Source organism: Hyperolius riggenbachi, chromosome 3 (genome assembly GCF_040937935.1).
Source record: "Hyperolius riggenbachi isolate aHypRig1 chromosome 3, aHypRig1.pri, whole genome shotgun sequence".
Classification (NCBI taxonomy): Eukaryota; Metazoa; Chordata; class Amphibia; order Anura; family Hyperoliidae; genus Hyperolius; species Hyperolius riggenbachi.
In genome coordinates this window covers 328525311-328545652 of record NC_090648.1, presented here as the reverse complement: position 1 = coordinate 328545652, position 20342 = coordinate 328525311, and the positions used below count along the sequence as shown (strand labels likewise).

General features: G+C 40.8%; 1 protein-coding gene across 1 annotated transcript in view; it reads left to right on the top strand.

The window, feature by feature from the left end:
* ALX1 (ALX homeobox 1) overlaps positions 1–7583 on the top strand; it is a 65866-nt gene extending 58283 nt beyond the window's left edge. The window contains exon 4 of the mRNA XM_068272784.1: positions 7165–7583. Within this exon, the coding sequence (XP_068128885.1) occupies positions 7165–7485 (321 nt within the window). The 3' untranslated portion in view covers positions 7486–7583. The remainder of the gene's footprint in view (positions 1–7164) is intronic.
* Positions 7584–20342: the final 12759 nt, after the last annotated feature.

Here is a 20342-nt window from a genome sequence, read left to right as displayed (position 1 = left end):
ACATGTAAATATTTACCTAAGGGTCTAAACTTTTTAAATATCAATGTAAAGATGAAATATTTCTATATTTTTTTTATTTTAAACTTGTTAATAGTGATAGATGCAAAATGGAAAAAATGCACCTTTATTTCCAAATAAAATATTGTCGCCATACATTGTGATAGGGACATAATTTTAATGGTGTAATAACCGGGACATATGGGCAAATACAATATGTGAGTTTTAATTATGGAGGCATGTATTATCTTAAAACTATAATGGCTGAAAACTGAGAAATAATGAATTTTTCAATTTTTTTCTTATTTTTCATGTTAAAATTCGTTTACAGTAAAGTGGCTCTTAGCAAAATGTACCCCCCAAGATATAGATCAGTTCGTTGTGATAAGTAGTGATAAAGTTATAGGCTAATGAATGGGAGGTGAACATTTCTCACGTGAAAACCACGGAACCTGAATGGGTTAAAGACCCCAGTGCTGTACAGATGCATCACTAGGCAACAGCACAGTGATGCATCTGTACTGTGTTGGGTCCCCAAACCATCCCCCTAGTGATCACATCCATCGCTACGACTACGAGCGGCAGCCATTACAAGTGTCAAGAGATCTTAAGGCCAAGTATAGGTGACATGAGAGGTTAATAGGCTTGGCAGGGGTTAAAACTTCAATGCATGAATATTAGGGATGGTCAGGGCCGGATTTGTACTTACCAGTGCCCTAGGCCGGCTGTCACCAAGCGCCCCCCCCCCCCCCGCCACCACCACCACCACCACCAAAAAACATTCTGGCCAACTATCTGACTAGCGATCACTGGTTTGAATGGGCTCATTTCAGTTGTGCTGCTGTGCCCCTCATTGAACAAAGAATCAGTGGATGCTCTGTCCTCTCACGATGGAAATTTGCGCTCCTGCCCGAATGTGCACAGCAGCCGATAGTGTTCTGGGCATGCATACTTGAGAAATTACGGTGATGTATGATCGGTACTTGTCTGGGCAGGAGCAGGAAATTACAGGAAGCGCAAGTGGCCAGAGCATGCGCTGCTTCTTTATCCTCTGTGCGACTGGCTGCAGTCAGAGCCACACACAGGTGACAGGGAGCGTGAGTGGCCAGAGCATGCGCTGCTTCTTTGTCCTCTGTGCGACTGGCTGCACTCGGAGCCACAAACAGGTGGCAGGGCAGAGCACTGGAGAGAAGCCCATCCAAAACAGAGAACAGGCAAGTAGCAAACATCCTGTCAAGACCCACTTTGGATGTTCTGAACTCAGTACTTCCTCTCTGCTCTAAAAGATACGCAACAACATAACCTTTACATAAAAACATTTTTTGTTAAAGCTGATACAAATCCTGCAATAAATAGACAGTGGCCCATATGCAATTCACTTTTTCACCTGAGTTTTCTCCTAGATGATAATTTTAAACTTGTCAATAAAATGCCTTTTAAGCCATGAGAAAGCAAGAACATACTGAAAATAAATTTGATACTACTTTTTTTACCTACTTTATGGTACTTTTTAAATTGAAAAGTACTGGAAAGTTATCTTAAATCGAAGATGAAAAATTATCTCCTAGGAGAAAACTCAGGTGAAAAAGTGAATTGCATATGGGCCATTGTGTCTAATTCCTACTTTCATGGAAGCAAATATGTTAACATCTTGTGCTTTAAAATAAGCTTATATGCTGTGGCAGTCAGGTGACACAGGGAAGATATAAAATTTGTGATTAGACACAGATGTGGAAGAATTCGAAAGGCTCTCTAAATACATACAGGGTGCATTTCTCTGTTTTCCTTCTGTCCTGTGCAAGAGTTCAGCTCCACTTTAAAGCATCTGAATGACATTTATTTATATTTGCTGAAAAAATCTACGTATCTCTTTTGAATGCTGAATGTACATATGGTGGTGTGCTCTAACATATTGACAGTATACGGGGACAAAGTCTGAAGAAGGCTTATTAGCAGAAAGATTACTCTTTTTCTTTTAAGCCAATAAATGGTATCATCCTGATTCAAAACTCTCTGCTTTTCCTGATGGCTAAGATGGTAGAATGCTCTAATGCTACAGGAAAGCAGAAGGATGCCAAACCATACACACTAGCATAGAGGTAGTAACAGCTCAGGTGACAGTGACAGTTTAGCAATGAAAGGGAAGCATACAGCATTTTTATTCCAGGCTGCAGCAGTTCTCATAGATGGTCGGAGCTGAAGGACAGAAAATGAGTCAGGAAAGAGTTAACTTAAGCAGAGAGGAGATCACTGGCTAGGAAGAAAAAAAAGCAATAAATTAGGCCTAGATAAGAAAGTGTAATTTACAACTGCTGGGGTCAGTGTCACAGCTGTAAAAAAGAAGGCAAAGAAACTAGCAGAAATGTTTGTGAATGCCTGCATTAGAACTCAGCGGAACTTCGTTTTATCTGCTTTGTAATGTAAATCCCTGGTATTTCTCACATCCACTTGTACTGTATGTCGATCATAATTGGATCATCACTGGGTGACAGTTATGATTGATCCTGATTGTTATAACACATCAGGAAGTGAGAGGTGCAGGGATTGGGGAACTCTGGAATTCAGCTATTAGTGCAGAGCAGGGCGCTGGATGGCTGCGCTGCGGGAACAGGGGAGATGATTTACTTTGATATATGACCTCTTCTCTCTCCAAGTCATGCCGCCCTTCTGATCTTATCTGATTTTATCGCCCTAGGCCATGGCCTTTGTAGCCTTTGCAGAAATCCGGGCCTGGGGATGGTCAGAAATGCCAATTTCTGTTTCCGTCAAAAATCTGCATTCCGCTATTTCCAATTACCGCTACCGATTCCACTTTCTGTTACCGATTTCCGCATTCTGATGCAAATTTTCATGGTAATTTCCGCTGACTTTAACATTTATTTTCTGAAAAACTACAAGGTCTTTTTGAAATATTTTTTCCTCTTGTTTCCACTTGTCTGTTTAACATTCCCTGAAAATATGGTGTTTGTAGCACCTATGGGGGCTTTGCTATTAACCTCTAAAGTCGGTGTCATACCGCATAGTGGTTCCAATGTGAATTTTCACAGTAATTTCTGCCAAATTTGACATCGATTTTCTCAAAAACCACAAAGTCTTTTTGAAATATTTTTCCCTCTTGTTTCCATTTGTCTGCTTAATATTCCCTAAAAATTTGGTGTTTCTAGCTCCTATGGGGGCTTTGCTATTAACCTCTAAAGTCGGCATAATACCGCATATCGGTAATGCAAATCTTCTGCATCTTACATTAAGGTCAACAGTGACGGTATAACTTTGGCGGTCAATAGCAAAGCCCCCGTAGGTTCTACAAACACCAAATTTTCAGGGAATGTTAAGCAGAAAAGTGAAAACAAGGGGAAAAAAATATTTCAAAAAGACCTTGTAGTTTTTGAGAAAATCGATGTTCAATTTGGCAGAATATACCAGGAAAATCCGCATTGGAACAGCTATGCGGTATGATGCCGACTTTAGAGGTTAATAGCAAATCCCCCATAGATGCTAGAAACACGAATGTTAAGCAGATAAGTGGGAAAACAAATATTTCAAAAAGTCCTTGTAGTTTTTGAGAAAATTGATGCTAAAATCGGCGGAAATTTCTGCGATTTCCGCAAACATTTCCATGAAAATTCACCTACTGCACTTCCACTACCGATTTCCGAATTTCGATGTGGAAATGCAATTTCTGATCGGAAATTCGGAAATTGCATTTCCGCAGAATCCAAACGAGCATTCCTAATGAATATATATATATATATATTATAATAAATATATATATATGTGTGTGTATATATATATATATATATATATATATATATATGTATATATATATATATATATATATATATATATATATATATATATATATATATATATATATATATATATTTTTTTTTTTTTTTACTAGACACTGTAACTTTGATAAACTTAAAAATAAAATTCTTAAACTTTTTTCTAAAACATTACTAAATGATACACTTGTAAAATGTGTGCACAAGTGCACTGAAGTGGCAATTAGTGCAGGATGTGTGTCTCATGTCCGGGAACATACAGGAGCACTAAAGTGGATGTGAGATTCATGTCCAAAAACCATAAGTGGTTAAGGTCCAACTAAACCCAAAAATGAAGAAAGACATTTTGAATAGCAATGTAAGCAGTTTATAGACGCAAACTGGTAGACGAGTCTGTTTCATATGGCGTATGTACTTGAAACTTTAGTATTGCTTGCTTCCACTGCTCTCTGGGCTCAGCTGTTTGAGGAGTTGTGAGATGTAAACTTGTGATACTCAAAGTAGGAAGACCAATAAATACAAGCCTACCATTCCCATCAACTAAAGTAGAAACCCTTTGTCTGCATGAGGATGAGGCGGGACTTGCAGTTTACAGGAAGAAGGTTATGATGAGCTACAGGGAATTGGCCAGACAATAGCGGTGCTAAGCATGTATAAATGCATGTACAGCTGTAGGCAAACAAAGCTTAACAATGTTTTTTTCAGATTTGAAAAATTCACCTTCAAAGTTAATATTTATAATGTATAATTTACACTAATAAACATGACTGCATTGAGCATTTCTCTTGTTCGGTTTTGGATTTAGTAGGTTTTTAAACTGCACTGCATGAGATATTTAACATTTTTTGTGGTAACTTCCCTAAATTGTATTATTTCCAACTCTATTGATTCATTAAACTGTTGCTATGGACCACATCTGGTATTTTTAGTCAGTAAATAACATCTTGGATGCAGTAAATGGCTTGATTAGTCCGTGAAATGTTACAAGCTCCATTTACTTACCCCAGAATGTTTAGTGTAAAGTTTGAACCGCCATTAACTTCGTAGGGACCGACGCAGTTTAAATCTACGTCGGGCGGGTGGTGCTGCGGTTCTGACCGGACGTAAACTCTACGTCCAATTCACTGTGCACCCCGCCCGTTCCCGCCGCTCTCGCGCTCTGCCCCCGCCGCAATGTGCTGCCCTGCCGCCTCTATGACGGCAGAGCACTGTGAGCCGGGCAGGAGCCGTTTTCATTGGCTCCTGGTCCTGTCATTACTGTAAGCCAATCCCATTGGCTTACATTGAGTGACAGGGTCAGGAGCCAATGAAAGCGGCTCCTGACCGGCGCACAGCGCTCTGCCATCATAGAGTGTGGCGTGACTGGCGGGAGCGACGGATTATTGCGGCGATTCGTCGGTATGCAGCGTTTTAGCGTACCAGCAGTCTCTGGTCCTTAAGGGGGCAGAGGCTGCTGGTACCGAAGTGGTTAATATGCAGAGACCTCTCTGTCAGGCTATATTTACAGTTGTGCGTTGTGCTGCTCCAATGTAATGGTGCTTTATGCACTGCAATGCACCACCTATGTGATGTTCACAGCCAGCCAGTGTGGTTTATAGGTGTACGGCCTCTCAGCGCACTGCATACCGCATTGAGTGTATGTATCCCTGTATGCTATGCAAGATGTGGAATGGGCGACTTTCCCATTCCATTGCACTTCTGCAAGGAGTGCAATAAAATTCCCCATATGAACATAGTCTCAGCTGTAGTATACTGTATGTAGAGGAACAGATGCACTCAAGCTAGTGCTAATGTCCAGAAACTGCCCTGAAATTGCATTTTGTACTTTATACTGGTTGAACTCGATGGACGTATGTCTTTTTTCAACCAAAATAACTATGTAACTATGTAATTTTGCCGGGTGAAAAAATACTGCAAAGAAATTCTAATTAAGACAAAAAATGTTTCCTGCAAAGGTAAATAATGCTTCCTTGCTATGAAACATAGAAGCATAATCAATAACCTCTGCTGAAGTAAAATATCTCAAGTTTTAATGCATTAATTAATAGACAAAAGAGCAACGATCTTCAATTAATTGTACCCAATGAAAAATAACAGAGGTTAGTTGATTTAGTTTTTAATAGATACTCCGGAGATTACACTTTTACCTGCTTTACTTTGTCCTGTTTTGGTCACATAGCTAAGTTTTTGAGCTCCAGAAGGTGGATTTTAAATATTTTAGGTAAAAATTTAATGTATTTATGATAAAGAAAAAAAAAACTTTGGATACCAAAACCACTGGAGCAAGCAGAGTATTTGTATTTGTGTGACAATCATCCGTGGGGCATCCCTATAGCATCCCTTAACTTAAGTAATAATGCTGCTATAGGCCATGGATTAAAATATGTCCTAGTAGTTATTGAAGCTTTTATACCAATTAACTTTATAAAAGTAAAGACGATAGCTGATCTATTTGAGGCCAGCACCTCAGACATAAGAAGCTGTAACTGTTTTGTTATTCTTTTTTCTTTTTTTTGCTGATATAACATATAACATAACATCCATTCTTCTGTTGTAAAAACTGAGTATCATGGCGTGAGATACATTCTGAACTTTTTTGTTTCTTCTACTGTACTAAAACTGATAAGCTGTTTCCCTCAGGCATCCTTTTGTGCTCAAAGCTTACCATTTTGCAAGGTAGCTAAAATGCAAGTAATCTGTTTCTATTTTTTTTAAAGACTTGTTCACGTAATTCATGTGCCAGCTGGTTATAGCAAGTGTTGATAACTTTTGAAAGGCAAAAAGTATTAAAAAGGGATAACATGCAAATATTATTCATAACCAATGCCCAATCAAATGACACTTCATGAATTTATTCTTTCAGGCTTTGTAACAGAGAACATACATGAAATATCATGTTTTTGTTCTCACTCTCAATATCACACCCAGGGGTGTAACTAGACTTAATAGGGCCTCCCTGCAAAGAATGATAGCATGGGGCCCCCTTGGTCCCTGAACCCCATGAGGGTCATGTGATTGGGAGACAACGAATGGCAGCAGAGAGTGTTCTGCTGTGAAGCAGCGTTTGGAAGCAGAAAAAAAATTACACATGCTCCTGCACACGTTTTTTTGTGAGCGATAGTGGATAGTTCTTTTCTAATTGGCTGCACTTGCGGTTGGGGAAAGGAAAGAGGAGGAGCCCTCAAAGCCTCTGGGCCCCGCTGCAATGGCAGGTGTCACAGGGGTGATTGTTACGCCCATGATCACACCTCTCTCCGTTGTTAATCCTGACTTTATAGGTGCATTGTGTATAATAATAATAATTTTATAGTAGAAAATATAGATACTTTAAAAATGTAAGGTTTGTATTGAAGCAATTAATATTATTATCATTTTTTTACAGATTCAGAACAACTTGTGGGCAGGGAACCCACCTGGAGGATCTGTGGTGACGTCGTGTATGCTGCCTCGTGAGCCATCATCTTGTATGTCCCCTTATTCTCACTCTTCCCGTACAGATTCCTCATACCCCAGCTTCACAAATCACCAGAACCAGTTTAGCCATATGCCACTTAACAATTTCTTCACTGAATCATTATTATCAGGATCTACAAATGGACATTCCTTCGAAACTAAGCCTGAATTTGAAAGACGGTCATCGAGTATTGCTGTCCTTCGAATGAAAGCGAAAGAACACACAGCCAATATTTCATGGGCAATGTAAATGTAACTACTTTTTTTTTAAATGAAAAGGAAAACATTATATTTTGTAATATTTAACAGTGTATAAAGCCAGTGTGCAGATTATTTTCAGAATATACAAGCCCTGTTTTTCATTGAAATCTTGTAAAATATTTCTTATGTTATAAATAAATATAATATGCCATGAACTCTAATAAATAATCTATTATTTCTTATTTTTTGCCATGCATATCCATGAAGAATACAAATACAGAAATTGTATTTGAGTATAAGTGGCTCTCCCTCATCCTCCAAAAATGTAAATTATAAAAATTGTTTTAAGTTACAGATTGCCCAGCAAGCTCAGGTGAACCAGAACCAGTGTGTAAGGAGCTAAAAAGGACCAAAAAGTCCTCTTACAAAAATGATATGCAAAACAGAAGTTTGCCTTCTTAAAGGGAATCCAAAGTAAAAATAAACTCATAAGATAATGAATTGTAGGGTAGTGCAGCTAAGAAATAGAACATTAGTAGCAAATACATAAGTCTCATATTCATACCTCCCAACATTTTAAGTGTCGAAAGCGGGACACTTAGGCCACGCCCCTGGCCACGCCCCCAACCCCCTAGCCACGCCCACTAATTTATTATTATTTTTTAAATTTATTTTTTATTAAAAAATTTTAATGAATTAGTCCCGAAAGGGAGGGTGCCAGTGGGAGGGGGAGGAGGGTGGTGAGGGTGGCCGAGGGGGGGGGAAAGAAAACCCGATCGAGGCACCAGCCCGGGGATGCGGCATGGATGCCGCATGGACGCTATTAACCTTCTCCCTCCCTCCCTCCTAATGTGCCCCCAGTGTCCCCTTATGTGATTAATTAGGGGGGTTGTCAGTGGAGGGGGGGAGAATGCCCGTCACCGTGGGTGGGGAGGAGGGTGCCACTTTTAGGTGGGGGGGGGGGGGCGCCTGGGCAGAGATTGGAGGCGGAAACACTGATCGAGGCTCCAGCCGCGGTACTGAGGGATGCGGAGCGGGCAGTCGGGTCCTCTTACCGCTGGCTGATGCACGCGTACTGTCTCTGGCATCCGACCTCCATGTGCTTCCTGTGACGTCATAGTAAACAGGAAGCACATGGAGGCCGGATGCCAGAGACAGTACGCGTGCATCAGCCAGCGGTAAGAGGACCCGACTGCCCGCTCCGCTGCGCTCACTCTGCCTATAGGGAGGGGAGGAGAGGGGGGCACACGGACATACATTAGGGGGCATTCACAGAGGGAGGGAGGGAGGAAGTATTGAAGCCGGGCTCCCGCATCCCTCAGTACCGCGGCTGGAGCCTCGATCAGTTTTTCCGCCTCTATTCTCTGCCAGCCGTCGGGATTCGAGAGGGGGGGCCCGGGATAGTGGGAGGGCCCCCCCAAATCGGGAGAATCCCGACGAAAACGGGACGGTTGGGGGGTATGCCATATTGTTTCCAGTACAGGAATAGAGATGGCCCAGCCTTTGAGAACTCATGGAGAAGCACATGATCAGTTTGATCAGCTGATAGATTTGTAAGCCTCTGATTTGCTTTTCATGATCATGTGTTAAACCAGGAAGTCATCTCAACAAATCAGAGGCTTACAAACCTGTCAGCTGATCAAACTGATCATGTGCTTCTCTATGAGTTCTCCAAAGCTGGGCCATCTCTATACAGAAAGGGCTTGATTCACTAACCAGTGCTAACTCAGTTAGCACGTGTTAAGGCTTTGCATGTGCAAACTAGGGTGCTAAGTAGTTTGCACGGCAAAGCTTTTTGCATGCTATTTTAGCACGTGTACCACATAACGCGGTGTGCGCGTACGGCACTACGCCATACGGTCCATTCGCGTGCAAAATCAGCCGCTTCACGTGCAAAGTATGCTTATCACGCTACTTAGCACGCAAAGGGGCTGATTCTGCATGCGATGCGCTGCGCGCAAAACTTTACTAAACTTTACGCGTGCAAATTCTTATGCGCATATTAGCGCGTGAAGAGCCAGTTAGCACGTGCTAAGTGGCATTTCACTGGCGTACGAACACTTAGCACGCTTTTGTGAATCAAGCCCGAAGAGTTAAGAAACTTCAGATGTTATCTATGGAAAAGAGCTTCTCTGAGCTCTCCAACCAGAGAGAGCTCAGAGAAGACAGCTGTTTTCTGAAGCACTTATCTCAACCTGTCTCTCATTGTTTCTTGTATGTTTAAGGTTTTACTGCAGGAAAGTTCTAAGGGTCATTAGCTGTGCTCTGTCTCATAGTCTAAAATACAAAGTGTAGCTTGTAAACTGCAGATAAGACAGAATGATGCAATGTTATAAAAATAAAGCTACATAACTGAAAATAAAAATATGAGGCTCTTTTCTTTGCTACTTATGTTCTATTAATTAGCCATACTACATATAGAATTCATTACATTATATGTTTTTTTTTTTTTTGCTTCATTGTCACTTTAAAACACAAGGTATTTGTGGTTTTTCAGGTTGGAGTGAGCATATGATGTCTCCCACGATGCATCTCTGCTGAATGTGCAAATTGTCCATTTGCTGTAACTGTAAGCTAAATACACCTCCAGAGCCACTGGAATACAATGATGTGTCAGCTTTAACCACTTGCCGACCGCACACTCATAACGCGCGTCGGCAAAGTGATAGCTGCAGGACCAGCGACGCATATTTGCGTCGCCGGCTGCAGGCTAATTAATCAGGAAACAGCTGCTCGGGCGAGCGGCTGCTTCCTGTCAATTCACGGCGGGGGGCTCCGTGAATAGCAGCTCGCAGGCTAAATGTAAACACAAGCGGAAATAATAATTGTTTACATTTGTACAACGCTGCTAACAGTAGCAGCGTTGTACTAGATCAGCGATCCCCGACCAATCAGCGGCCGGGGATCGCTGTCACATGACAGGCAGGAGCCTGTTAGAGGCTGCACAGGACAGATCAGTTCCTGTGCAGCCTCCGATCTCCGGGGCAGGGAGCAATCAGACCCCCCCAGCACATCATCCCCCTAGTGGGGAAAAAAGGGGGGTGATCTGGTCGCTCTGCCTGGTATTTGATCTGTGCTGGGCGCTGTAGAGCCCACCCAGCACAGATCAGCGAAATCAGCGCTGGTCCTTAAGGGGGGGGTAAAGGCTGAGTCCTGAAGTGGTTAATGACGGGCTGAATATAACATTTTGGGTTCGCAAATTTCGAAGGAGAATCTCCGCAAATATGTGCGAATCTGCGAATCTTCATAAACTTCAGTGGCAGGAGAATTTTTAAACCTACTAAGACTGTTTCTAAGACTGTTTCTGGCCACAAAAGTGATGGAAAAGTTGTTTCAAGGGGCCTAACACCTGGACCGGGGGCATGTCAGAGGAGGATCCACCAAAAATTACGTAGTTGACGCAGAGACGTGTTTTAATTGCTAAAGGGCAGAAATCACATTACATTCTTAAATTGGTGGAATAAAGTGCTTTAAACATCTAGCGTGTGTACATGTCGATCAGGTAGTGCAAGGGTTACGCAAACTTCACGCTGACAGACTAAACGCCACGTTTAATGCACTGCAACCTGCAAACAACCACAAAGACCTTTAGTGATTACGTCAGGTGAGCATATCTTTGTTTTTACTAGTTGACACCTTCAGGACATAAATGTTAGTCCTCTCGGCGGCAGTTTTTGTGTAGTGGTGTGTAGTGGCCGCCATGCTTGTGTGCACAATAGTGGGAGTGCAGGGGATCACGGTTTTCCAGCCCCTATGGCTAGACTTAGGTAGTTCTATGACAGTTAAGTGATAAAAAAAATACTGCACTAAGGCCTTATGCAGAGGGCAGTAGTGAATACTAGTTGCCAGTAGAGGTGTGAAGGTGTGTTATGGTTGGTTCACTACTAGGACCAGCAACCCTGTCTCCTACAGCAGGGCTTCCCAACCCTGTCCTCAAGTACCACCAACAGTGCATGTTTTGCAGAAAACCACAAACATGCATAGGTGAGGTAATTAGTGTCTCAGCCGAGCTGATTAGATTAACTACCTCTGTGGATTTCCACAAAGCATGCACTGTTGGTGGTACTTGAGGACAGGGTTGAAAAGCCATGTCCTACAGCACTGAGGTTTTATACATTGCCAGTGGATACTAGATGCCAGTAGTGGTGTGAGGGTAGGTTATGGTCAGTGCACTACTAGGACCAGCAGACCTGTCTCCAACAGCTAACTTGTGCACTGGCCACAGAAGAGCAATACAACAGCAAGAAAAATGATGTACCAGCCCTAAGAAGGGCTTAGCTGTTCAGGACAATGTGGTAGCAGCAAGAATCTGCACTGAGAGGACACAGAACACAGGCCTACCTATCTCTCTCCCTGTCAGCAACACACTATCCCTGCTCTCACTAAGACAGCAGCCACAGAATGAGTCTAAGGTGGCTGCCATCCTGGCTTTTTTATAGAGCGGTGGGGGGTCCAGGAGGGGGTGCTAGCTGATTGGCTGCCATGTGTCTGCTGAATGTGAGGTGAGGGGACAAAATTTAGCTCAATGATAACGTATAGGGGCAAATGGAATCCACCAAGTTTTCGCCTGACGAGGCGAATGTGAATACACGATCTTCACGGCGAATTATTTGCCTGCCAAATACTTTGGCCCATCTCTAGTCAGCTTGTTAATTGTACAGAGCCACAATAATCCAACATGCATACAGACTGTTTCAGACTGGTTAGTCCTCATCAGTGCATAGCATGGATTCATGTAGCTTTATGTGGTATGACTTGAAACACCCAGAGTTACAGATTCTGAAGATAAGTAATTGCAAATTTTTAACATAATTTCAGTAATGATGCATATACCAAATATATCCATGCATGCACAATAAAAAGTATTTGCATCAGTGCACATTAAAGGGATACTGTAGGGTAGTTGGGGGGAAAATGAGTTGAACTTACCCGGGGCTTCTAATGGTCCCTGCAGACACCCTGTGCCCACGCAGCCACTCACCGATGCTCCGGCCCCGCCTCTGGTTCACTTCTGGAATTTCAGACTTTAAAGTCTGAAAACCACTGCGCCTGCGTTGCCATGTCCTCAATCCCGCTGATGTCACCAGGAGTGTACTGCGCAGACACAGACCATACTGGGCCTGCGCAGTATGCTCCTGGTGACATCAGCGGGATCGAGGACACGGCAACGCAGGCGCAGTGGTTTTCAGACTTTAAAGTCTGAAATTCCAGAAGTGAACCGGAGGCGGGGCTGGAGCATCGGTGAGTGGCTGCGCGGGCACAGGATGCCTGCGGGGGACCATTAGAAGCCCCGGATAAGTTCGACTCATTTTTCCCCGACCCCCTACAGTATCCCTTTAATAACAATAACATTTGTAAAGGAGTTTTCTACCTTAGGACTCAAAGAACATATATCAGTTCTGTTATTACTAGTTATAATGCCCAGTATACATAATACAATTTTCTGGCAAATTATATCCAACCTGTCCGATCTGATATCGATTCATTTTCCAATTGATTTTCCATACAAGTGAATGAAAAATCGATTGGAAAATCGATCTAAATCAGATTGGACAGGTTGGATATAATCCATCTGGCAAGAAATCTGACAGAAAATTGTATCGTGTGTACTGGGCATTAGTGACCAGATGTATTTTATTACTGAGGAAGAAACTTTATGTCTGTAAATGTCGGATTGAACATACAAGTTGTCAGTCTGGATTTCAAAACTTCCATGGAGGTAGCTGTCCTTAGTGGCTGTAGAAAGGAGTCCACAGAGTATGAAAAGAGTCTCTGAGTCCAAGGGGTGGCTTCTGGAGTTAGATTGACAGATCCTGCAGATCTGAGGTTGCTATGGGTGCAGTTTGGCTGTAGTAATTGTTTCTAATAGCCAGGGCTTACATTGTTTTAGGACTTAAATGTGTGTTGGATTGAGCTGAAAAAAAATCTCCATTTTATAGTAACCAGTTGCATGAGAGATGAAACAGTTATAAGGATATGGTGGTGTTGGCCTGGCAAACCCATTCTGGACAAACCTTAAATTGTGGACATCCTCAAAAGTAGAACAATAAATTCTGCATAAAAAGTTAGAACATGCTTACTGCTATGCTAACACTCATCTAACTAAGACTATCCATGTTTCATACAGTCATAGGCCCATATGCAATTCACTTTTTCACCTGAGTTATCTCCTAGGAGATAAGTTTCATCTTCTCTTTAACCTCCTGGCCGATAATCCCGAGCTGAGCTCGGGGTATGTCGTGCAGGGGGATTTCTCAGGCCCTGGTGGGCCGATTTGCATAATTTTTTTTGTTGCACGCAGCTAGCACTTTGCTAGCTGCGTGTAACTTCCAATCGCCGCCACTCGCCGCCGATCCGCCGCTACCCGCCGTGCCACGCAGCCCCCCCCAGACCCCTTGCGCAGCCTGGCCAATCAGTGCCAGGCAGCGCTGAGGGGTGGATCGGGGCTCCCTCTGACGTCACGACGTCCATGACGTCGGTGACGTCATCCCGCCCCGTCCAGGGCTCGCTACATGATTTAAAAAATAAATTTTTTTTTAAAAAAGTGCTGCGCTTCTCCTGGGCGATGTAATTGTATCGCCCAGAGGGTTAAACTAACTTTTCAGCATTTTACAGTTGAAAACGTATCCAAAAGTTGGAGAAAATGTGAATTGCGTGGGGGCCATAGTGTACCATTTAAGAAATTTCTTGGGCTTCATATGTTTTTATGTTAAAATACAGTGTTCATAGTCAGGACAACAGTTCTATATATCTTCTTGATCAAGCATTTTCATTGTGTATCTTGTATCAGGGAATGTAATCGACACACATAAGAACAGAATCTGGGGATGAAGACTTTGATGTAACATATGCCCTCAGATTTCTAGATCTGTGAGTATTAAGAGGAATTGTGGAATTCAAAATGTCTTCCTCTATGTTTATATGGAAAAATAAAACTATGTGAAAAAGACACACAAAAGTGGGGAAGAGGCCAAAATGATTTTACCGTCAGTATATCTTTCATGAGAAAATGGAAAATGGGCTTACAAAGTTTAAGTCCACTTTAAATAAAAAAGGTTTTCAGTGGGTATGTTGTCCTAGAAGACAAAGCAAAAGCTGCAATATTGGTAGGAGCCCAATTCAAAAAGAAAACTAGAGTGTCTTTGAGTCAGATCTGCACTGCAGACTGGTTAACAGCTGTGAGAAAGAAAATGTGTGTGTGTTAGGGGGGATATGGTCTTCGAATTTCATTAATAAAGCTTTCACAATCTGATGACTGATCCAATGCTACACAATATTTCACACTGTACACATTTTCCTATGACATATACAAGCTATTTATGACATACCATTGCCTAACTGTACTGTTTTGTTAGACAAACAAATGGTTCAGTTTTAAATTGCACATGTTTTTGATATGCATGATTTTTTTTACATTTTTTTTAAAGCTTCTTATTCCAAACGTCTTCAAGTAAGAAAAGCAGTGCAATGAAAAGATTTTCTTTGAAATAATCACTCACTGCATATATTTCATTTTCTATTATTTTTGGAGATAGACGGTAGTAGACATATCCAGATAAATATGGCTTTTTTGTTTTGCATGATTGAATAGATCCTTAATAATCATGGCAGGAAAATCTATGACGAAGTGGGAAGTAGTTTTCAATATAAGTATGTGGATATAGACCTTCATTCTTCCAGGAGACACTGTAGGCATTGTGCATTCTACTATATCCAAGATCAGCGTGTTTCTAATACCCCATTCCAGATTTTTTTTATTGGATCCATTTAGGTTGTTTGTATTTGGTCCCATAGAATGAAGCTAAAAAGTGAAGTTAAAATAATATATAAAGGAAATTTAAGACAATAAAATAAATTTACACAAAAATGTACTGTACATAGAGTAAAATAATGTATAGACATATTTAGTTGGATGAGTGCTACTGGCAATAATATAAAGTTAAGGTGTATGGTGCTTTGTATGCAAAATGTATCCATAGTCTTTTCTTAATTTTTCTTGCTTTTTAAAAATCAGATTTAGCACTGAAACAAAAATATTTTTAAAAAGTATTTTATATTTAAAAAAGCAGACAGTACTGCAAATTAATGTCTTATGATTTGTAATATATGTATTTATATTATATACAGTATATATAACACTTTTGGCATAATGAACTCAAATGCTGCAATTTAGAAGATCATAAGTCTGTGCTTATTATGAAAATCAGAATGTGAAGAACACGTTTGGTATCGCAGAAATATGGTTAAAACAGAAGAATATCTTTACCGTTATATCTAGACAATAAATATTGAATTGAAAAATTGAGTTAATTTTGTTGCAGGGCTGCATCGATCATTTGAGTGCCGTCATAGGCCATAATGAGCATCACGACTATAGCAGTGCTCAGTGACTAATTTGGGTGCTACTCATAGCCGGAGCTCAAATTAAAAAAAAGGAGATAATTCGGCTACCGGCAAAAGCCTCTCGAGTTGTGACTTGGAGGGGGAATAGCATTGCATGTTTTAAAAAACAAAAAACTGACACTTACCTGGGTCTTCTATCGGCCCCCTGCATCTGTAATGTTCCACGCAGTCCTCCTCCGATGCTCCATTCCCCGCTGCCGGCACTGGCCTAAATATTCATCTAAGTCGATGTATAGAACCGAGGTTGCGCAGCTGTGGGCGTGCATGCTCGCTCCCGTGCCTGCCCAGTAAGCTCCCGATGATGCACGTGGGAGCGAGCATGCGTGCGGCCTCAGCTGCGCAGCTGCAGTTCTATTCGTCTAGTTAGACAAATAATTAGACCAGTCCCGGCGGGGAACGGAGCATCGGAGGAGGACGTCGTGGGACACTACAGCTGCAGGGGGCTGAAAGAAGCCCTAGGTAATTGTCAGTTTTTGTTTTTTAAAACATGCAAGAGAACCCCTTTAACACCACCCAGGAGTTTGCCTGCAGCAGGGAGCAGTCTTTTGGTTTCACCCTGCACCGAAATTTGGCCGCAGCCATTTCAAATGTACACATAAATATGATAGAAAAAAGACAAGTTTTTTTCACATATTGTCAATTTTTTCACAAATAATAAACGAATTAAAATGTTCATCCTAAAATGTTTTTCCAAAGGAAACCACTTCAAAAGTGTTTTGGTTTCATGAATTCATTGCCAGTTAAATCTAAACACTGAAAAATAGCTAAGGCCTATATTTACAAAATGTATTTTGTCAACAATCTCATCCTAGCCCTGACATCTTCTACCCACCCTACTTATATAATATTTTACAACCACCAGCCGTCAAGAAAGTTTGAAAAATAAAATACTCTCTAAATTTACTTGTATTAGTGCAACCATAGCAAAGCCCCCTTACATGATATAAACACCAAATTTGCAGGATATGTCAAGTAGAACAGTGGGAACAAAGGGAAGTTTTTTTCAAAAATATCTTATAGTTTTTGAGAAAATCGATTTTATTGTTTCAAAGGAAAATAGTATACATTTAAATGCGGTAAATGACAGTTAATGTATTTACCGCATTTACATGTATACTTTTTTTTCCTTTGAAGCGTCCTTTGACACTTTAAAATCAATTTTCTCAAAAAATATAAGGTCTTTTTGAAAAACAAAATTTCCCCTTGTTCCTACTGCTCTATTTAACATATCCTGCAACTTTGGTGTTTATATCATGTAAGAGGGCTTTGCTATTAACTGCTAAATTTGGAGGTTTTTGGCAGGTTTTTAATCATGAATACTTTTTCCATTTGAAAACTTTAAAATCAATTTTCTCAAAAACTATAAAGTCTTTTTGCAATTTTTTTTTAAGTTTTAGCCACTTATCACCTTTATAACCCATGCAATTTTGGTAAATTCAAGCATGTATGGGGGCTTTGCTACTAACGTTAAAGTCAAATCCGGCTGTGATCACGGATTCTACATGTAATCACGGCTAAAATCCGAGTCAAAATCAGAACTCCTATTCAAATCCGGATCATGATCATGGTGTATCCGGATTTTCATTCTGCCGTGGCCGGATTTACTCAAATTCATGATTGGGGGTATCCGAGCATCACTGGTTGACACCTATTAAGCAATAAAATAAATATTAAACAATCACAATATACTTCTTTCAACTTATTTTCCTTGCAACTATCTAAAATAATGTTATTGAAAAATTGTAAAAGATAACTTGTGATCTAGTTTTTGTTGTGTATTGGGGCCCATCTGAGGTAATTTTTGCAGAAATGATTAAAGTGAAATAGGGAGGAACCAATTCAAGGTACCAGCTTAGGCTTCCCCTACTTTCCACCTGACCTTTTTGATAAGGAGAACACTGGTAAAAGGTTGTATGTGGAAGCTGCTGAACATCCATCAGGCTGTGGGGATCCACCTAAGATGTCTCATCAATGATCTGACTCAGAACTCATAAAACCAGTTTGTGTAAAATAGACAACATTTTATCCGGTAATGAATGTGTAAAATAGCCTGGATTGTTATGCAGCTATGAATAACATAAAGAAACATCAAAACAGCCTCCTTAATCAGTGTTGCTGTCCACAGTATAGAGTTTAAAGTTTGTAAATTGTTAAAAATCTTTAGTTGCATTCAACATTTCATTTTAATTTTTAGGTGAGGTTTGAGGTGAGTGAGACAACTAAAACCTTTGTGTAATCATACAATTTTGTTTTGCAAATAGTTGTACCAATTATCAATTTCTTTTCTATGCATAGCTTTCACCACCTTTATTCTATCATTACCTGAGTTTGCCATTTTCAACTCTTTACCTTGATATTTTTTGTGACAGTATTTGCTGTAAAAGCCACAATTGTGGCAGTTTATTTTCTGTTTGATTATAGCACTGTCCAGAGAAATTACATAGAAAATAACCTCGCTTTCCCTAACTACGTGCAGAAAGCAATTTATGTCAAATAGAATTTCCTTGCACTGTAAAAATACAGAGCAGTGGTAGCTCATAAGAGAAAACACTCACAAAAGGAGCAATAAACATATTGAAGCAGTTCATGTAAAAAGCTTTCATTTTCCTTTCACCAATTTAGAATCTTACAAAATAAACAAAAATGTGTTTACAATTCTTCTTAAAATGATGTAGAAAATAAGCATTGTCAAATGACTTTTATATCATTTATGTCTGGTTAACTAAACCTGTAGTTCTACCGTAAACGTGAATTACAGTTTCAAAGACAGTAATATTTACTTATAAATGTAGCCACATTTCAAGGATTTTGTAATAGTGAAAGGTGTTTCATGTAACGGAGGCGTCATCGTGAAAACATTTTTTGTAAAAGTTTTTGATTACCGGTAATCATTTTTAAGAGAAGACTAATACGTAAAATGTAGCATGACCTGAGCATACTGGCATAACTCTATTTAAAGAGTTATGCCAGTATGCTAAAAAAAAATGTGACTACCGGTAGTTCTTTAGAGGACTGAACCATTATCATTTAGAAAAATATTAAAATAGTGGCAAGGGTCTCTTTTTCATAAAAAAATAAAATTGTTATGCCTGTTTGCCTGGCTGTTGTGATGGTGATCATCTGCGGCCCCTTTCACACTGAGTCCATTGCGTTGTGTCGCAATGGACAGAACAATCCCATTACAGTTCGATGCAATGATATTTCTATGGGGCTGTCACATTGGGTGTGGTATAACAGGTTCCAACGCGGCAACACACAGCATGCTGTGCATTAACATGTTCTTTCACAATGGCAGTGGCGCACATCCATAGTTTACAATTACTCAGCAGTATGTGTCTATGTGTGTACAGATTGTAACATTAACCCCTTGCTTACCAGCAGTCTCTGAACCCTTAAGGTCCGGACAGAGGCTGCTGGTACCACAAAACTGTGCCTCCCGACGAATTGCTGCACGTACCCAACACTCTCACCAGTCACGCCATTCTCCTATTGCTGCAGGCACCTCTCTCTGATGTTGCTATGACGATAGAGCTCTGTGCGCCGGTCAGAAGCCGCTTTCATTGGCTCCTGACCCTGTCCATGAATGTGAGCCAATGTGATTGGCTAACAGTGATCATGTGGTCAGGAGCCAACAAAACCAGCTCCTGATCGGCTCACTGAGCTCTGCCGTCATAGAGGCGGCAGAGAGAGGGGCCTGTGCCGGATGCAGAGGGGCATGTGCAGCAAATACGTTTAAATCTATGTCTTGTTAGAGCCATGCAGCCACCTGCAGGACGCAGATTTCAGCCAACATGATCCACAAGCAGTTAATCTACTTTCAACACAAAAATATAAATATTTCATGCTAATTCATACAATGTCAAATGGTGATAATAACCCCCAATGGATTTTCCTACAAATACCAACAGCATGCCATTTGTGAAATCAAAGACCACCACCAAACAATATTGGTAGTGTATCCTCCTCCATGACATGCAATGGCCTGATTTATTAATTTGTCCATTTTGTTCAGACCCAGGACACCAAAGCCCAGTCTCTGCTTACCACATCCAGCTTATGCAGAAACATAAGACCAGTCATAATATATAGTTGCACAATGTTGAAAGCATGTTAGCAAGCAGCCACAGCCACAGAAACACCTCAAACTCCTCAATTCACATAAATCATTTCTTTAAAGTATTCCTGAATCAGGGAAAAACCTACTGGGGTAGTTGAGACACTGGGAGAGTAGAAAAAGGGTTTAGCGGATGAGGCAATGAGCTTTAAAATCTAGCTGTAGAAAATTATAAGCTTGTCTGAAAAGGTGTGTCTTACTTTTGAGGTTACATTTGAAAATTTTCAGGCTCGGCACATGATGTATAGGTTGTGGTAGAGAATTCCATAGAGATGACAGTCATGAGAAGTCCTGGATTAGAGAGTAAGAGGAGGAGACCATGCTGTATAACAAGAAGGTCTCTTAAGAGGAACGATGGTTCCAGGGTGGATGATATCTACAGATTAATA